Source organism: Hemibagrus wyckioides, linkage group LG22 (genome assembly GCF_019097595.1).
Source record: "Hemibagrus wyckioides isolate EC202008001 linkage group LG22, SWU_Hwy_1.0, whole genome shotgun sequence".
Classification (NCBI taxonomy): Eukaryota; Metazoa; Chordata; class Actinopteri; order Siluriformes; family Bagridae; genus Hemibagrus; species Hemibagrus wyckioides.
The window spans coordinates 19,852,969-19,869,453 of record NC_080731.1 but is presented as its reverse complement, the minus strand read 5'-3'; the positions used below and the strand labels follow the sequence as shown (position 1 = coordinate 19,869,453).

The window sequence follows — 16,485 nt, the reverse complement described above, 5'->3', positions numbered from 1 at the left end:
CGCACTTGAACAACGAGGCCTCGGCGGAATCCCCGGTATGGAAAGGTATTGAAGCAGAACACAGGGAGTTATGTCCTAAATTGTCTGTGTTTGAGTGAATGATGTATGATGTCCTGTATGGCGTCAGATTCGCGCCATAAGTATACTACTCGTAAAAAAATAAAACACGCGAATCATAGAATATAATACAAAATTAAAAAATACCCAAACAAAAAAAAAAGAATACTAGGAATTAAAACAAAATGTTATTTTTCGTGCTTATTTTACTCGGATGTTTGTTCTTTTTGCTATTTGCTCGTTATTTAATTTTCTCTTTATTCATGCTTCAGTTTTCTGTGTTTATCTTTCCAAGTTGCTTATTTGCGATTCCAAATATCACAAGTAGAGATTTATGCAGATTAGGGGGCGGGATAAAAGTCTCCATTGGTCCACTGCTTCTCAACCTACTAGCCAATCAATAAAGTGACGTCACTGACTGTCTACAAGTAAACGTGGCATTTTGGCACACATTATGTAGATTACTGTGTTAAGGGAGTGAGGAAGTTTACTTTGTGTTATTACAACGTATGTGGCTGGCAACAATTTCTAAAAAACAAACAATTTGCATAGATTTATAGATTATTTGTATAAAAAAACCCATAGTCCCAGAAAGCATCTAATTTATAGAAATAAAAGTGTTAAGTTCCTACTTTGCAATGGAGTATTTTGTCTAAATTCCTCCAGATGTTTGGATGATCATTGTATTTTGATCAGAGTATTTTGTGTCAGTTCCTCCAGATGTTTGGATGATCAGTACTATCTTATCCCATGTTAAGTAAAACAGTGCAGTTGTTAACTCGTAATTAATTGCAGTTATGCAATCAACTCTGAGCATGAGAATAAGCTGTTGACACAAGCTACCACTGAGGACCAGTTCTTTACAATTTTGAACTATTGTTTGGTTACAGCTGTGACAGATGGGATTAAATGAGTTAGGATAAACAACTTTAATTATCTTTGCTTAGCTTTATGTTTATCATTCTTCTTAATGCCTGGATTATTGTTTATTTTTATCCTGTAACAGTCAAACATGGCAAGTACATCACAAAGAAAAAGACGCACCAGTCCTCTTCAGGATGCTAGGCAATACATTACCTCGAAAACTGACAAGTCTGGGCTGCAACAGCAATATATTAATCATTATAAAGGCAAGACATTTTAATATGTTAAATATAATTTGTATTTGTTAATTAAATAGTATTAAAGTGATAATTAAACTGATGTAAGCAAATTATTGAATGTATAAATTTGTTTATGGAATAGCTTGCATAGATTTTTCTCAGTATTTGACAGATATCACTAAAATTGATGTCTTCAGATTCCACAGCTGCCTGTGTTGCATCCCTAAGCTCTTCTAGAGCTTTAATTTCAACTCTCTCAATTACTTTAACATTAGAACCTGTTCATTTTTTGTATTTTAAGGCTGTATAATGTCATTCAGTAACATTCACTTTAATTCATATTATTGCTGCACCATAATTGTGTAAGACTAAAGGAAACTTTTTTCTTCAGGGCGTGGAGTTTTTACCACTGAAATGTTTCACAGAGGAGATTTTGTCCTGGAATACAGGGGTGAACTAAGTTCTGCGGGTCTTGAGCAAAATAAACACTACAGTGATGCTGAAAACACATTCTTATTTTATTTTCAGTGGCATGACAACTACTGGTGGTAAGTACTGAACAGTTGGCTTGATATCGAGTACATCCACACTCTGAAAAAAGAATCGTTTAATAGAGCTTTTTTCATACATAAATATTTTCTGTAAAGGCCGCTCCCTTTATTTTTTAAGAGGGGTATTGGAAAAATATTCATGACATACCAAACCTTTAAATTTTATTATATCGTATGGTGTCTTTTTTATAATGTTAGTAAAGATTTTTAAAATATCATTTAGTAATTCAAACATAAAAATGGCTTTATTCATCTTTAAGCTAATTTTTTAATATGCAGGTAAAGGTAGATGTGTTGGAAAACACTACTTAAGATGTATTGCATACATAATTACCCCTTGGGCATAAGAGACTTTTATGCATTTTATGAAGTTATATAGCATGGATGCCTCCAAAGATGATGGGAGCTTGGGGAGACTCGTGAATGATGAGCACAGGATTCCTAATTGTAAAATGAGAACCATTGAAGTTCATGGAAAACCTCATCTTTGTCTCTTTGCTGTACAAGACATTCTGCCTGGGCAAGAAATTACTTATAGTTATGGAGACTCTGACTGGCCGTGGCGAACTAAGGTACTATGAAATTATGGCTGAGATTAAACAAAAATTAACAATTGTGTTTATTTGTTACAATGTCTAATTACACTTCTAATTTCATTTCTAATCTGTCAGTCAACTTCTGCTGCATCCACATTGAAAACACCCTCACTACCATGTTCTCTAACCACCTCTAAGATGCCATCATCTCCAGCACCCTGTGTTGCATTGCCATCATCTCCAGCACCCTGTGTTGCGTCACCATCATCTCCAGCACCCTGTGTTGCATTGCCATCATCTCCAGCACCCTGTGTTGCGTCACCATCATCTCCAGCACCCTGTGTTGCATTGCCATCATCTCCAGCACCCTGTGTTGCATTGCCATCATCTCCAGCACCCTGTGTTGTGTCGCCATCATCTCCAGCACCCTGTGTTGTGTCGCCATCATCTCCAGCACCCTGTGTTGCATTGCCATCATCTCCAGCACCCTGTGTTGTGTCGCCATCATCTCCAGCACCCTGTGTTGCATTGCCATCATCTCCAGCACCCTGTGTTGCATTGCCATCATCTCCAGCACCCTGTGTTGTGTTGCCATCATCTCCAGCACCCTGTGTTGCGTCACCATCATCTCCAGCACCCTGTGTTGCATTGCCATCATCTCCAGCACCCTGTGTTGCGTCGCCATCATCTCCAGCACCCTGTGTTGTGTCGCCATCATCTCCAGCACCCTGTGTTGCATTGCCATCATCTCCAGCACCCTGTGTTGCGTCGCCATCATCTCCAGCACCCTGTGTTGTGTCGCCATCATCTACAGCACCCTGTGTTGTGTCGCCATCATCTACAGCACCCTGTGTTGTGTCGCCATCACTTCCAGCACCGTGTATTGCATCCTCTGAGATATCATCATCTATAGCACCTTATGTTGCATCGCCCTCGTCTCCATCTCCTAGTGGTGCATTGCCAACATCTCCATCTCCCAGTGTTGCGTTGCCATCATCTCCATCTCTTAGTGTTGTGTTGCCATCATCTTCATTTCCTAGTGTTGCATTGCCATCATCTCCATCTCCCAGTGTTGCGTTGCCATCATCTCCATCTCCCAGTGTTGCGTTGCCATCATCTCCATCTCCCTGTGTTGCATTGCCATCATCTCCATCTCCCAGTGTTGCGTTGCCATCATCTCTGTCTCCTAGTGTTGCGTTGCCATCATCTTCATCCCCTTGTTTTGAACAGCTGCCATCTCCACCACTCTGTGTTGCACTGCCACCATCTCCGGCACCCTGTGTTGCACTGTTGTCATTGTCAGCACCCTTTGTTGTACCACCACCATTGCCAGGACCCTTTGTTGCACTGACATCATCTCCAGCACCCTGTGTTTCACTGCCATCATCTCCAGCACACTTCGTTGCACTGACATCATCTCCAGCACCCTTCGTTGCACTGACATCATCTCCAGGACCCTTTGTTGCACTGCCATCATCTCCAGCACCCTTCGTTGCACCACCATCATCTCCAGCACCCTTCGTTGCACTGACATCATCTCCAGCACCCTTCGTTGCACCACCATCATCTCCAGCACCCTCCGTTGCACTGCCATCATCTCCAGCACCCTCAGTTGCACTGACATCATCTCCAGGACCCTTCGTTTCACTGCTATCATCTCCAGCACCCTTCGTTGCACTGACATCATCTCCAGCACCCTTCGTTGCACTGACATCATCTCCAGCACCCTTCGTTGCACTGACATCATCTCCAGCACCCTTCGTTGCACTGACATCATCTCCAGCACCCTTCGTTGTACTGCCATCATCTCCAGCACCCTTCGTTGCACTGCCATCATCTCCAGCACCCTTCGTTGCACTGACATCATCTCCAGGACCCTTCGTTGCACTGCCATTATCTCCAGCACCCTTCGTTGCACTGACATCATCTCCAGCACCCTTCGTTGCACTGACATCATCTCCAGCACCCTTCGTTGCACTGACATCATCTCCAGCACCCTTCGTTGCACTGACATCATCTCCAGCACCCTTCGTTGCACCGCCATCATCTCCAGCACCCTTCGTTGCACTGACATCATCTCCAGCACCCTTCGTTGCACTGACATCATCTCCAGCACCCTTCATTGCACCGCCATCATCTCCAGCACCCTTCGTTGCACTGACATCATCTCCAGCACCCTTCGTTGCACTGACATCATCTCCAGCACCCTTCGTTGCACTGACATCATCTCCAGCACCCTTCGTTGCTGGTAAATTTGTAATCAGTCACTTATTTATTTATTAAAAAATAAACAAATGATTGAAATCAACATGAAATGGCAGCCCCAGCATGCTTGTTGGCTATTGGTTAAAGATGAAGTACATAATAAATACAAAATTTTAATGTCAAAGTACTTGCTCCTATGCCATCGCTTTGTAATTTAACCAGTGGCTGGAGTGTCTGAGTTCACATTAATAAGCTGTTGAGCTGGGAATGGTGAGACAGAATACTGTGAGATGTATAGATAAAAAGGAGCGGCCTTTTAGTATCACAGATAGTAAAAAGCAGGCTTTCTTATATTTGTGTTTTTCTGGCTATCAGGTTTTAAATTAATCTGAAAGACTATATCTTTTACACTCGTTACCCTCGAGAAGAATTGTACTGATCCAAAAATTCTGAAATTTGTAATTGAAAGATGTTGTTGGAACGATATTGATTTTATGTTGAATTAACCTTGACATTAGTTACATGGATTTTATTTTTGTTACAGATTTTTCAAAGCCTTCAAAATGGAAGTGGGAGGAAAAAGAGGTAAAAGCTGTAGAAAAGCATATGATGGAGTTCATCAAGAGATGCAAAGTCCCTGATAAGCAAGACTGTGAAAAATGCATAGCAGCAGAGGTGGAGGCCTTGAAGGAGAGAACATGGACTGGTGTGAAAAATTATGTGCGCAACAGAATTACAGCTCTAAAAAAACAGGGTGGTTTGTAGTGGTGCTCAAGTGTGGGAGTAAATGGTTAAAGACAAACAAATGTTTAAGGTACATCAAGATTTTTTTTAATTGTTTGTTCACTTCACTGTTCTTCACTGTTAATTGTTCTTAACTGTCTATTTGGTAAAGTTTTCTCTTTTTTACAGTTTATCTTTGTGTGTGTGTTCTTTAAACATTTATGGTACAAAATGTGAACATTTATAATATGAAATTCTCAATCAACAGGATCCAAAAGTGCAGTTAGCTGGAGTGTGTGTAACATCTGAGTCCCCAAAGTGCAGTTAGCTGGAGTGTGTGTAACATCTGAGTCCCCAAAGTGCAGTTAGCTGGAGTGTGTGTAACATCTGAGTCCCCAAAGTGCAGTTAGCTGGAGTGTGTGTAACATCTGAGTCCCCAAAGTGCAGTTAGCTGGAGTGTGTGTAATATCTGAGTCCCCAAAGTGCAGTTAGCTGGAGTGTGTGTAACATCTGAGTCCCCAAAGTGCAGTTAGCTGGAGTGTGTAACATCTGAGTCCCCAAAGTGCAGTTAGCTGGAGTGTGTGTAACATCTGAGTCCCCAAAGTGCAGTTAGCTGGAGTGTGTGTAACATCTGAGTCCCCAAAGTGCAGTTAGCTGGAGTGTGTGTAACATCTGAGTCCCCAAAGTGCAGTTAGCTGGAGTGTGTGTAACATCTGAGTCCCCAAAGTGCAGTTAGCTGGAGTGTGTAACATCTGAGTCCCCAAAGTACAGTTAGCTGGAGTGTGTGTAACATCTGAGTCCCCAAAGTGCAGTTAGCTGGAGTGTGTGTAACATCTGAGTCCCCAAAGTGCAGTTAGCTGGAGTGTGTAACATCTGAGTCCCCAAATTGCAGTTAGCTGGAGTGTGTAACATCTGAGTCCCCAAAGTGCAGTTAGCTGGAGTGTGTGTAACATCTGAGTCCCCAAAGTGCAGTTAGCTGGAGTGTGTGTAACATCTGAGTCCCCAAAGTGCAGTTAGCTGGAGTGTGTAACATCTGAGTCCCCAAAGTGCAGTTAGCTGGAGTGTGTGTAACATCTGAGTCCCCAAAGTGCAGTTAGCTGGAGTGTGTGTAACATCTGAGTCCCCAAAGTGCAGTTAGCTGGAGTGTGTGTAACATCTGAGTCCCCAAAGTGCAGTTAGCTGGAGTGTGTGTAACATCTGAGTCCCCAAAGTGCAGTTAGCTGGAGTGTGTAACATCTGAGTCCCCAAAGTACAGTTAGCTGGAGTGTGTGTAACATCTGAGTCCCCAAAGTGCAGTTAGCTGGAGTGTGTAACATCTGAGTCCCCAAAGTGCAGTTAGCTGGAGTGTGTGTAACATCTGAGTCCCCGAAGTGCAGTTAGCTGGAGTGTATGTAAGAACTGAGTCCCCAAAGTGCAGTTAGCTGGAGTGTGTAATATCTGAGTCCCCAAAGTGCAGTTAGCTGGAGTGTGTGTAACATCTGAGTCCCCAAAGTGCAGTTAGCTGGAGTGTGTAACATCTGAGTCCCCAAAGTGCAGTTAGCTGGAGTGTGTGTAACATCTGAGTCCCCGAAGTGCAGTTAGCTGGAGTGTATGTAAGAACTGAGTCCCCAAAGTGCAGTTAGCTGGAGTGTGTAACATCTGAGTCCCCAAAGTGCAGTTAGCTGGAGTGTGTAACATCTGAGTCCCCAAAGTGCAGTTAGCTGGAGTGTGTAACATCTGAGTCCCCAAAGTGCAGTTAGCTGGAGTGTGTAACATCTGAGTCCCCAAAGTGCAGTTAGCTGGAGTGTGTAACATCTGAGTCCCCAAAGTGCAGTTAGCTGGAGTGTGTAACATCTGAGTCCCCAAAGTGCAGTTAGCTGGAGTGTGTGTAACATCTGACTCCCCAAAGTGCAGTTAGATGGAGTGTGTAATATCTGAGTCCCCAAAGTGCAGTTAGCTGGAGTGTGTGTAACATCTGAGTCCCCAAAGTGCAGTTAGCTGGAGTGTGTAATATCTGAGTAACCAAAGTGCAGTTAGCTGGAGTGTGTAACATCTGAGTCCCCAAAGTGCAGTTAGCTGGAGTGTGTAATATCTGAGTCCCCAAAGTGCAGTTAGCTGGAGTGTGTAACATCTGAGTCCCCAAAGTGCAGTTAGCTGGAGTGGGTGTAACATCTGAGTCCCCAAAGTGCAGTTAGCTGGAGTGTGTAATATCTGAGTAACCAAAGTGCAGTTAGCTGGAGTGTGTAATATCTGAGTCCCCAAAGTGCAGTTAGCTGGAGTGTGTGTAACATCTGAGTCCCCAAAGTGCAGTTAGCTGGAGTGTGTAACATCTGAGTCCCCAAAGTGCAGTTAGCTGGAGTGTGTGTAACATCTGAGTCCCCAAAGTGCAGTTAGCTGGATTGTGTAATATCTGAGTAACCAAAGTGCAGTTAGCTGGAGTGTGTAATATCTGAGTCCCCAAAGTGCAGTTAGCTGGAGTGTGTAACGTCTGAGTCCCCAAAGTGCAGTTAGCTGGAGTGTGTAATATCTGAGTCCCCAAAGTGCAGTTAGCTGGAGTGTGTAACATCTGAGTCCCCAAAGTGCAGTTAGCTGGAGTGTGTGTAACATCTGAGTCCCCGAAGTGCAGTTAGCTGGAGTGTATGTAAGAACTGAGTCCCCAAAGTGCAGTTAGCTGGAGTGTGTAATATCTGAGTCCCCAAAGTGCAGTTAGCTGGAGGGTGTAACATCTGAGTCCCCAAAGTGCAGTTAGCTGGAGTGTGTAACATCTGAGTCCCCGAAGTGCAGTTAGCTGGAGTGTATGTAAGAACTGAGTCCCCAAAGTGCAGTTAGCTGGAGTGTGTAATATCTGAGTCCCCAAAGTGCAGTTAGCTGGAGTGTGTAACACCTGAGTCCCCAAAGTGCAGTTAGATGGAGTGTGTAATATCTGAGTCCCCAAAGTGCAGTTAGCTGGAGTGTGTAACATCTGAGTCCCCGAAGTGCAGTTAGCTGGAGTGTATGTAAGAACTGAATCCCCAAAGTGCAGTTAGCTGGAGTGTGTAACATCTGAGTCCCCAAAGTGCAGTTAGCTGGAGTGTGTGTAACATCTGAGTCCCCAAAGTGCAGTTAGCTGGAGTGTGTAATATCTGAGTCCCCAAAGTGCAGTTAACTGGAGTGTGTAATATCTGAGTCCCCAAAGTGCAGTTAGATGGAGTGTGTAATATCTGAGTCCCCAAAGTGCAGTTAGCTGGAGTGTGTAATATCTGAGTCCCCAAAGTGCAGTTAGCTGGAGTGTGTAACATCTGAGTCCCCAAAGTGCAGTTAGCTGGAGTGTGTGTAACATCTGAGTCCCCAAAGTGCAGTTAGCTGGAGTGTGTAATATCTGAGTCCCCAAAGTGCAGTTAGCTGGAGTGTGTAACATCTGAGTCCCCAAAGTGCAGTTAGCTGGAGTGTATGTAAGAACTGAGTCCCCAAAGTGCAGTTAGCTGGAGTGTGTAACATCTGAGTCCCCAAAGTGCAGGTAGCTGGAGTGTGTGTAACATCTGAGTCCCCAAAGTGCAGTTAGCTGGAGTGTGTAATATCTGAGTCCCCAAAGTGCAGTTAGCTGGAGTGTGTAACATCTGAGTCCCCAAAGTGCAGTTAGCTGGAGTGTGTGTAACATCTGAGTCCCCAAAGTGCAGGTAGCTGGAGTGTGTGTAACATCTGAGTCCCCAAAGTGCAGTTAGCTGGAGTGTGTAATATCTGAGTCCCCAAAGTGCAGTTAGCTGGAGTGTGTAACATCTGAGTCCCCAAAGTGCAGTTAGCTGGAGTGTGTGTAACATCTGAGTCCCCAAAGTGCAGTTAGCTGGAGTGTGTGTAACATCTGAGTCCCCAAAGTGCAGTTAGCTGGTGTGTGTGTAACATCTGAGTCCCCAAAGTGCAGTTAGCTGGAGTGTGTAACATCTGAGTCCCCAAAGTGCAGTTAGCTGGAGTGTGTGTAACATCTGAGTCCCCGAAGTGCAGTTAGCTGGAGTGTGTGTAACATCTGAGTCCCCAAAGTGCAGTTAGCTGGAGTGTGTGTAACATCTGAGTCCCCAAAGTGCAGTTAGCTGGAGTGTGTGTAACATCTGAGTCCCCAAAGTGCAGTTAGCTGGAGTGTGTAACATCTGAGTCCCCAAAGTGCAGTTAGCTGGAGTGTGTGTAACATCTGAGTCCCCGAAGTGCAGTTAGCTGGAGTGTATGTAAGAACTGAGTCCCCAAAGTGCAGTTAGCTGGAGTGTGTAATATCTGAGTCCCCAAAGTGCAGTTAGCTGGAGTGTGTAACATCTGAGTCCCCAAAGTGCAGTTAGCTGAAGTGTGTAACATCTGAGTCCCCGAAGTGCAGTTAGCTGGAGTGTATGTAAGAACTGAGTCCCCAAAGTGCAGTTAGCTGGAGTGTGTAACATCTGAGTCCCCAAAGTGCAGTTAGCTGGAGTGTGTAACATCTGAGTCCCCAAAGTGCAGTTAGCTGGAGTGTGTAACATCTGAGTCCCCAAAGTGCAGTTAGCTGGAGTGTGTAACATCTGAGTCCCCAAAGTGCAGTTAGCTGGAGTGTGTAACATCTGAGTCCCCAAAGTGCAGTTAGCTGGAGTGTGTAACATCTGAGTCCCCAAAGTGCAGTTAGCTGGAGTGTGTAACATCTGAGTCCCCAAAGTGCAGTTAGCTGGAGTGTGTAACATCTGAGTCCCCAAAGTGCAGTTAGCTGGAGTGTGTGTAACATCTGAGTCCCCAAAGTGCAGTTAGCTGGAGTGTGTAACATCTGAGTCCCCAAAGTGCAGTTAGCTGGTGTGTGTGTAACATCTGAGTCCCCGAAGTGCAGTTAGCTGGAGTGTGTGTAACATCTGAGTCCCCAAAGTGCAGTTAGCTGGAGTGTGTGTAACATCTGAGTCCCCAAAGTGCAGTTAGCTGGAGTGTGTGTAACATCTGAGTCCCCAAAGTGCAGTTAGCTGGAGTGTGTAACATCTGAGTCCCCAAAGTGCAGTTAGCTGGAGTGTGTGTAACATCTGAGTCCCCGAAGTGCAGTTAGCTGGAGTGTATGTAAGAACTGAGTCCCCAAAGTGCAGTTAGCTGGAGTGTGTAACATCTGAGTCCCCAAAGTGCAGTTAGCTGGAGTGTGTAACATCTGAGTCCCCAAAGTGCAGTTAGCTGGAGTGTGTAACATCTGAGTCCCCAAAGTGCAGTTAGCTGGAGTGTGTAACATCTGAGTCCCCAACGTGCAGTTAGCTGGAGTGTGTAACATCTGAGTCCCCAACGTGCAGTTAGCTGGAGTGTGTAACACTCTCAAAGGGTTGTTTAAGAGGGACATATATTTCAAAAAAGTTTATTACTGAGGTTGGTCAAAACATTTTTTCTCTGGCATGTTTCTTTATTAATAAGTAGGTTTTGAATTTATTGTAATCCATTTTGAGGATCTCAGAAGTAACATATTTATTACTGTTTTTTTTACTGCTACCATATTTGTCACGTAATACGTAGTCAGGTGGAGGCAAGTGCAGTTCAGGGCTTAAATAACAATAGCAAACAAATCCAAAACGCGAGGCAAGAGCATGGTCAAAAACAGGCAAAGTTCAGGCGATGTACAAACAGTAATCTGGAGGGTAACACTTGATCAAAAACTAGTCAGCAACAGAATACTGATACGAGAGTAAGTACAGCTTGGTAAAGTCAGTGCAATAGAGTACTGATACGAGAGTAAGTACAGCTTGGTAAAGTCAGTGCAATAGAGTACTGATACGAGAGTAAGTACAGCTTGGTAAAGTCAGTGCAATAGAGTACTGATACGAGAGTAAGTACAGCTTGGTAAAGTCAGTGCAATAGAGTACTGATACGAGAGTAAGTACAGCTTGGTAAAGTCAGTGCAATAGAGTACTGATACGAGAGTAAGTACAGCTTGGTAAAGTCAGTGCAATAGAGTATCAATGATTTTTTTTAAATGAAGGCTCTTTAAATACTGTGTAAGTGTATATTTTGGCACACCTGTGCTTAAGAAAGTCACCGCTGGAACGTTTGTGTGTTCTGGGAGCTGGAGTTTGTCAGCCATATTTGTAGGCTGCAGTGATTGCTCAGAGTTCTCTGCCCGCTGAGTTTGTCACCACTCTTTGTAAAAACTCACTTTTTGCATGTGTAATTTAGCACTGTAAAAGATTCATTTAAAATACTTAAACATGACTTACACTAGCTGTAAGTTTGTCATGTTTAATCTTTCTAAGCCTACTGATCTTTCATAACCAGTAACATTGTACCTGTATTAAATTGTTATGGGGACAAAACACAGTTCATTCTGAAATGTGGTGGACTGAAATAACCAGAGAGCCTGTTCTAAACAAACCAGTAATTCCTACAGGTTGGTTTTTATATTTTTATGGACTGGGGAGGGGTCTTTCTATAGTACAATCAACACTTACACTGAATAACCAAGTGAGATTTGATCCATTTAATTCCCTTTAAAGGAAAAAAACAGAGTTACCAGACTAACTTATACCAATATTTCTATATAGCTAGAAATGTACCTGGAAGAAGGGTGTGTAACAACAGCTCTAGACATATAATTAAGTGAAATTTGGGCATCACAGCAGAGTCCTAAAAAAGTACTTTCATCAGAGTTTGTGTATAACTGATGTACTTAAAAGTCTGTTTGGCCAGAGTTTGTGTTTGTCCTGAAATTGCACATATAAAATACTGTCCCCAAAGGTATGGTAAAAGTCAGGTCTTTAAGGAAGTATTTAATTGAAAATATCAAGTGATGAATGTAATGAGGTCATCAGCAGCAGTGCAACCATGTTTTTTCTTTAGTCTCTAGACCCTCTAAAAAGGCATGTCCCCAAAGCTGGGGTATTCAGTCTGGTGTCCCCATTTTATAGTTAAGTAGGTATACGTGTGCAAGAGAGAGAGAGTGTGTAAGTGTGTGTGTAAGTGTGTTAGAGAGAGAGAGAGTGTGAGAGAGAGTGTGTGAGTGTGCAAAGGAGAGTGTGAGTGTGTGTGTGTGTTAGAGAGAGAGTGTGTGTGTGAGAGAGAGAGTGTGTGTGACAGACAGAGAGAGAGAGAAAGTGAGTGAATGTGTGTTTGTGTGTGTGAGAGAGTGTGTGTGTGTGTGTGAGTGTGAGACTTGAGAGTGTTTTTTGTAAATATCAACCTTTTTAAATCACTGAAAAATACTTTATTGCTTTTTAATAACCTTTCTGCACTGTATCCCAGTCACATGTTTACATCTTTCTGAACCATTCACAGTATTTGGGTCAATGGCACATCTGTATAACACTGTTTATTGCAGTTTATTCTGTACTTTATCATTACTGTGGTTTCAGTTCCCTTTTATTACTAGTACTGTTCTGCCCATCGGTGACAAATAAAGTTTTTTGAATTGAATTGAATTGAATTAAACAGAATGTTCTTAACATCTAAGTCTTCTATTTTTTTTGGAAAATAGCAACGAAAAATCTCTGAAGTTAATAATTCAATGTGAAATGTACTGTTTATGAATGTAAAAGGTGTGTGTGTGTTTGTGTGTGTGTGTGTGTGTGTGCAGGAGTTCACACACTGCAGGTGATGTATGGCTGTGAGCTGGATGATGATGGGACTGTTAGAGGATACGAGCAGCACGGTTATGATGGAGAAGATTTCCTCATTTATGATCTGAAAAATGTCGCATGGATCGCTCCAACACCTCAAGCTCTGATCTCCAAGAACAAGTTGGATTCTACAGGAGCTCAGGCTAATTACCTGAAGAACTACCTGGAGAAGGAGTGTACTGAGTGGGTAAAGAAGCACGTGTCTTACGGCAGAGACATTCTGGAGAGGAAAGGTAAAGTGTGTGATCTGTTACTGTAACACACACACACACACACTCACTTCTCCTATGGTCTGGTTACTGTAACATACACACACACACACTCTCTCTCTCTCTCACACACACACACACACACACACACCTCCTGTGGTCTGGTTACTGTAACACACACACACACACACACACACACACACACACTTCTCCTGTGGTCTGGTTACTGTAACACACACACACACACACACACACACTTCTCCTGTGGTCTGGTTACTGTAACACACACACACACCCACTTCTCCTGTGGTCTGGTTACTGTAACACACACACACACACACTTCTCCTGTGGTCTGGTTACTGTAACACACACACACACACACTTCTCCTGTGGTCTGGTTACTGTAACACACACACACACTTCTCCTGTGGTCTGGTTACTGTAACACACACACACACACACACACACTTCTCCTGTGGTCTGGTTACTGTAACACACACACACACACTCTTCTCCTGTGGTCTGGTTATTTAAATCTCTAAACGAAAAATGAGTTTATTCTTTAAAAGCTGTACATTTAGAGATTTTCTGTTTGTATGATTAAAAGTATGAATCTATTTTTCTCTCCAACTCTAAACTCTTTCACATCTTTGTAGCAGAAAATATTGACCACATGACCAATAACACTGACCTTCACTGAGGGGGAAATGAGGTGACGAGGTTCTTCAGATAGTTCAGTGTGTAAAGTGAAAACAGCAAAATATTTCAGCAGAACAGTGATGTTTTATTTCAGATACACAGAGGAAGACTTTTCAGATGGAAGAGAAAAAATATCAACAAAAACAAGATGAAACTTTAATGAAGTTTAGATTCTAACAGTTTAGAAACACTGTAAAGAGTGATGATGATGATGATGATGATGATGATGATGAGAAAGTGATGAAGATGCTGTTTATTGTCTCCTGTTCTGCTCACAGCAGATGCTCTTTAACAGCGTGATGAAGCTTAAACGTTTCTGCTGTAAACTTTCCTCCTTTCCTGCAGAAACCATTCCAGTGTCTCCATCTTCACTAAAACACATAAACTGGTGGAAACTTGATGAAGAACATCCTCAGCAGGAATACAGATTATTCCTCATCAGGGTTCACATGAGGAGTTTCTACATGAAGAACAGAAGAGACTTTTCATATTTCTGTCTCTGTGTGTCTCTGCAGATCCTCCTACAGCATCAGTGATCCAGAAACACTCGCCTTCTCCAGAGGTGGTGTGTCACGCTACAGGTTTCTTCCCCAAAGAGGTGATGATCTCCTGGAGGAAGGACGGAGAGGACGTGAACGAGGACGTGGAGCTCAGAGAGACGTTACCCAACCAGGATGGAAGCTTCCAGAAGAGAAGCATTCTGAAAGTCCCAGCTGAGGATCTGCAGAAACACACCTACACCTGCGTGATTCAGCACAGCAGCTTGAAGGAGGAGTTAGTGCTAGAAGTACCAAAAGGTCCTGATCAACTCCACATACAGTATAAACAATAAATCTGATTTCCTGATGCAGCAGATAATAAAGACTCTGTGCTGATTTAACAGGTGGAGGACTGATGCCTATCATCGTTGGTGTTCTCGTGGCTCTCGTTGTTCTCGTTGCCGTTGTTGCTGGAATTATGGTCTGGAAGAAGAAGAACTCTGGTGAGAGGAGGAAGGAGGCAGATGTGAAGTTTTCAGAGAACAGATTTACACTTTCTAATTCTTGAAGGAGATTTGATGAATATTTTGCTTGTTTTAAATCTGAACTGATAAACTGATAAATAACTGTCTGTCCATCATCTGTGTTTCAGACTTCAGACCTGTTCCACCTGAACTCTGTAAGTGAACCTTTCTGATCCATAAACCATGTTTAAAACCAGTACACTATTTATTAGCAGGGTTTTATCCACTTTGTGATGGATTTGAATGTTTCTCCAACCACTATTAAAGTGTGACTGTGTGTCTTCCTGCTGAACTGAGAGAGTAAGACATGATGATGTTTACAGTGTCATATGGAATAAAAATCTGTGTGTGGACTGAAAATCCAGCAGAAAAACCTGAGCTCACATTAAATCTCAGCTCAGAGCTGATCCTGTTTCTTTCTCTCTGTTTTTTAGGAGAGACCAGGAGATGGAGATGAGGACCACACACACACACACACACACACACACACACACACGCACTCACACACATTATTCAGAGGGTATCTTGGTATATGATGTTCTTCCTGTGTTGGATGGAGGAGCTTTTTCTTGTAAATCTCTTGTTCTTGGTGTAAAATGGGATTATTATGTTGGGGTTTTATTTATTTATTTTTACTCTGTAGGTTTCTCAGCTGATTTCATTTTAATCTTTAATTTAATTGAGATTTTCACAATCTGGATTTTTAGAATGTTCTGAATGTTAAGTTTTAAAGAAGTAAAATACATTAACTAAATGAATTTATTCACTCGGGCTGTCCTGTAAGATTGTGTGTATTTTATTAGTCTCTGTACGATCAGTCATTTTAACACACACACACACACACGTTACAATCAGTTATCAGACTTCATCTGTTCTTTCTGTTTAAAATGGGTTTTATATTTTAATAGTTTTATGTAATATTACAGGTGTATTAAGTCACACATGGCACTGTACTGTAATCATACTGCATTTCTAGTCTAATATAACAGATAGATGAATGTATTTAGAATGTTCCATAACTGTACAAGTCATGCACTTTGTAGACGGTCCCTTACTGACTCCCTTACTGACTGTCTTTAACATTCAGTGAGATTTAACAGGAGACTCTACTGAAACTTACTGGATTTTCTAGTTGGTTCTCTGTCATTTCTGTAGATACAGAAGAGTGAATATGGGGCGAATATTAAAGATTAAACCAACTTTACTGTGAAGTTCTTCAGAAGATCAGAGATTAAACCCTCAGGTGATGATACTCCTCATGTGTTGGTGTTCATGCAGCAGCTCCAGCTCAGTTTAATGGGTTTACTGGTTATTTTATTCTGCTACACTGTAAGTGTTTATTAGTCATTTAATCCTGATCCCACAGTCATTTATGAAGCGTGTCTTTGTTTCATAACAGCTGAAATCAAGCCCCTAATAACTCTTCTTACAGCTCCTGTAGAAAGAATCCTAAAGACATGGTAAGGGTATGACGTAGGCTACTTAGGGGGCGTGGTTTATCACCTATCAGGTGTAAAGCTAGCTGGCTCTGTACCAGGATTTACATTTACAATGTTCATGCTATAATGTACAAAGGAAAAAGTAACAGAAAATAAATAAACAAGTGAAGAGAAAAAGTAACAAAAACTGTAAATGTAAGTGGCATCACAAATAAATTCCTGATCATGTGATTTCACCACAACACTATTGTCAAGTCAAGAAGCTTTATTGTCATGTCAACCACATATAGCTGATGCAGTTACATCGTGGAATGAAATAACGTTTCTCCAGGACCCTGGTGCTACATAGACAACATACAACATAAACAAAGATCTGAATACTGAATCCTACAGGGAAACTGAGACATTTTATCTGATT

General features: G+C 42.3%; 1 protein-coding gene across 8 annotated transcripts in view; it reads left to right on the top strand.

Moving 5' to 3' along the window:
* Positions 1 to 15,137, top strand: part of LOC131343447 (BOLA class I histocompatibility antigen, alpha chain BL3-7-like) — a 94,559-nt gene extending 79,422 nt beyond the window's left edge. For 4 of the 8 annotated variants that reach the window (XM_058375141.1, XM_058375140.1, XM_058375142.1 and 1 more), the window contains 3 exons: positions 12,674 to 12,949; positions 14,141 to 14,422; positions 14,509 to 14,695. In XM_058375141.1, the coding sequence (XP_058231124.1) occupies positions 12,674 to 12,949; positions 14,141 to 14,422; positions 14,509 to 14,672 (722 nt within the window). In that variant the 3' untranslated portion in view covers positions 14,673 to 14,695. Of the gene's footprint in view, positions 1 to 1,555; positions 1,709 to 2,082; positions 2,284 to 2,382; positions 4,496 to 4,996; positions 5,267 to 12,673; positions 12,950 to 14,140; positions 14,423 to 14,508; positions 14,696 to 14,756; positions 14,784 to 15,062 lie in introns of those variants that run through there. The other 4 variants (XM_058375146.1, XM_058375144.1, XM_058375145.1 and 1 more) reach the window with 3 other exon arrangements.
* The last annotated feature ends 1,348 nt before the right edge of the window (positions 15,138 to 16,485 follow it).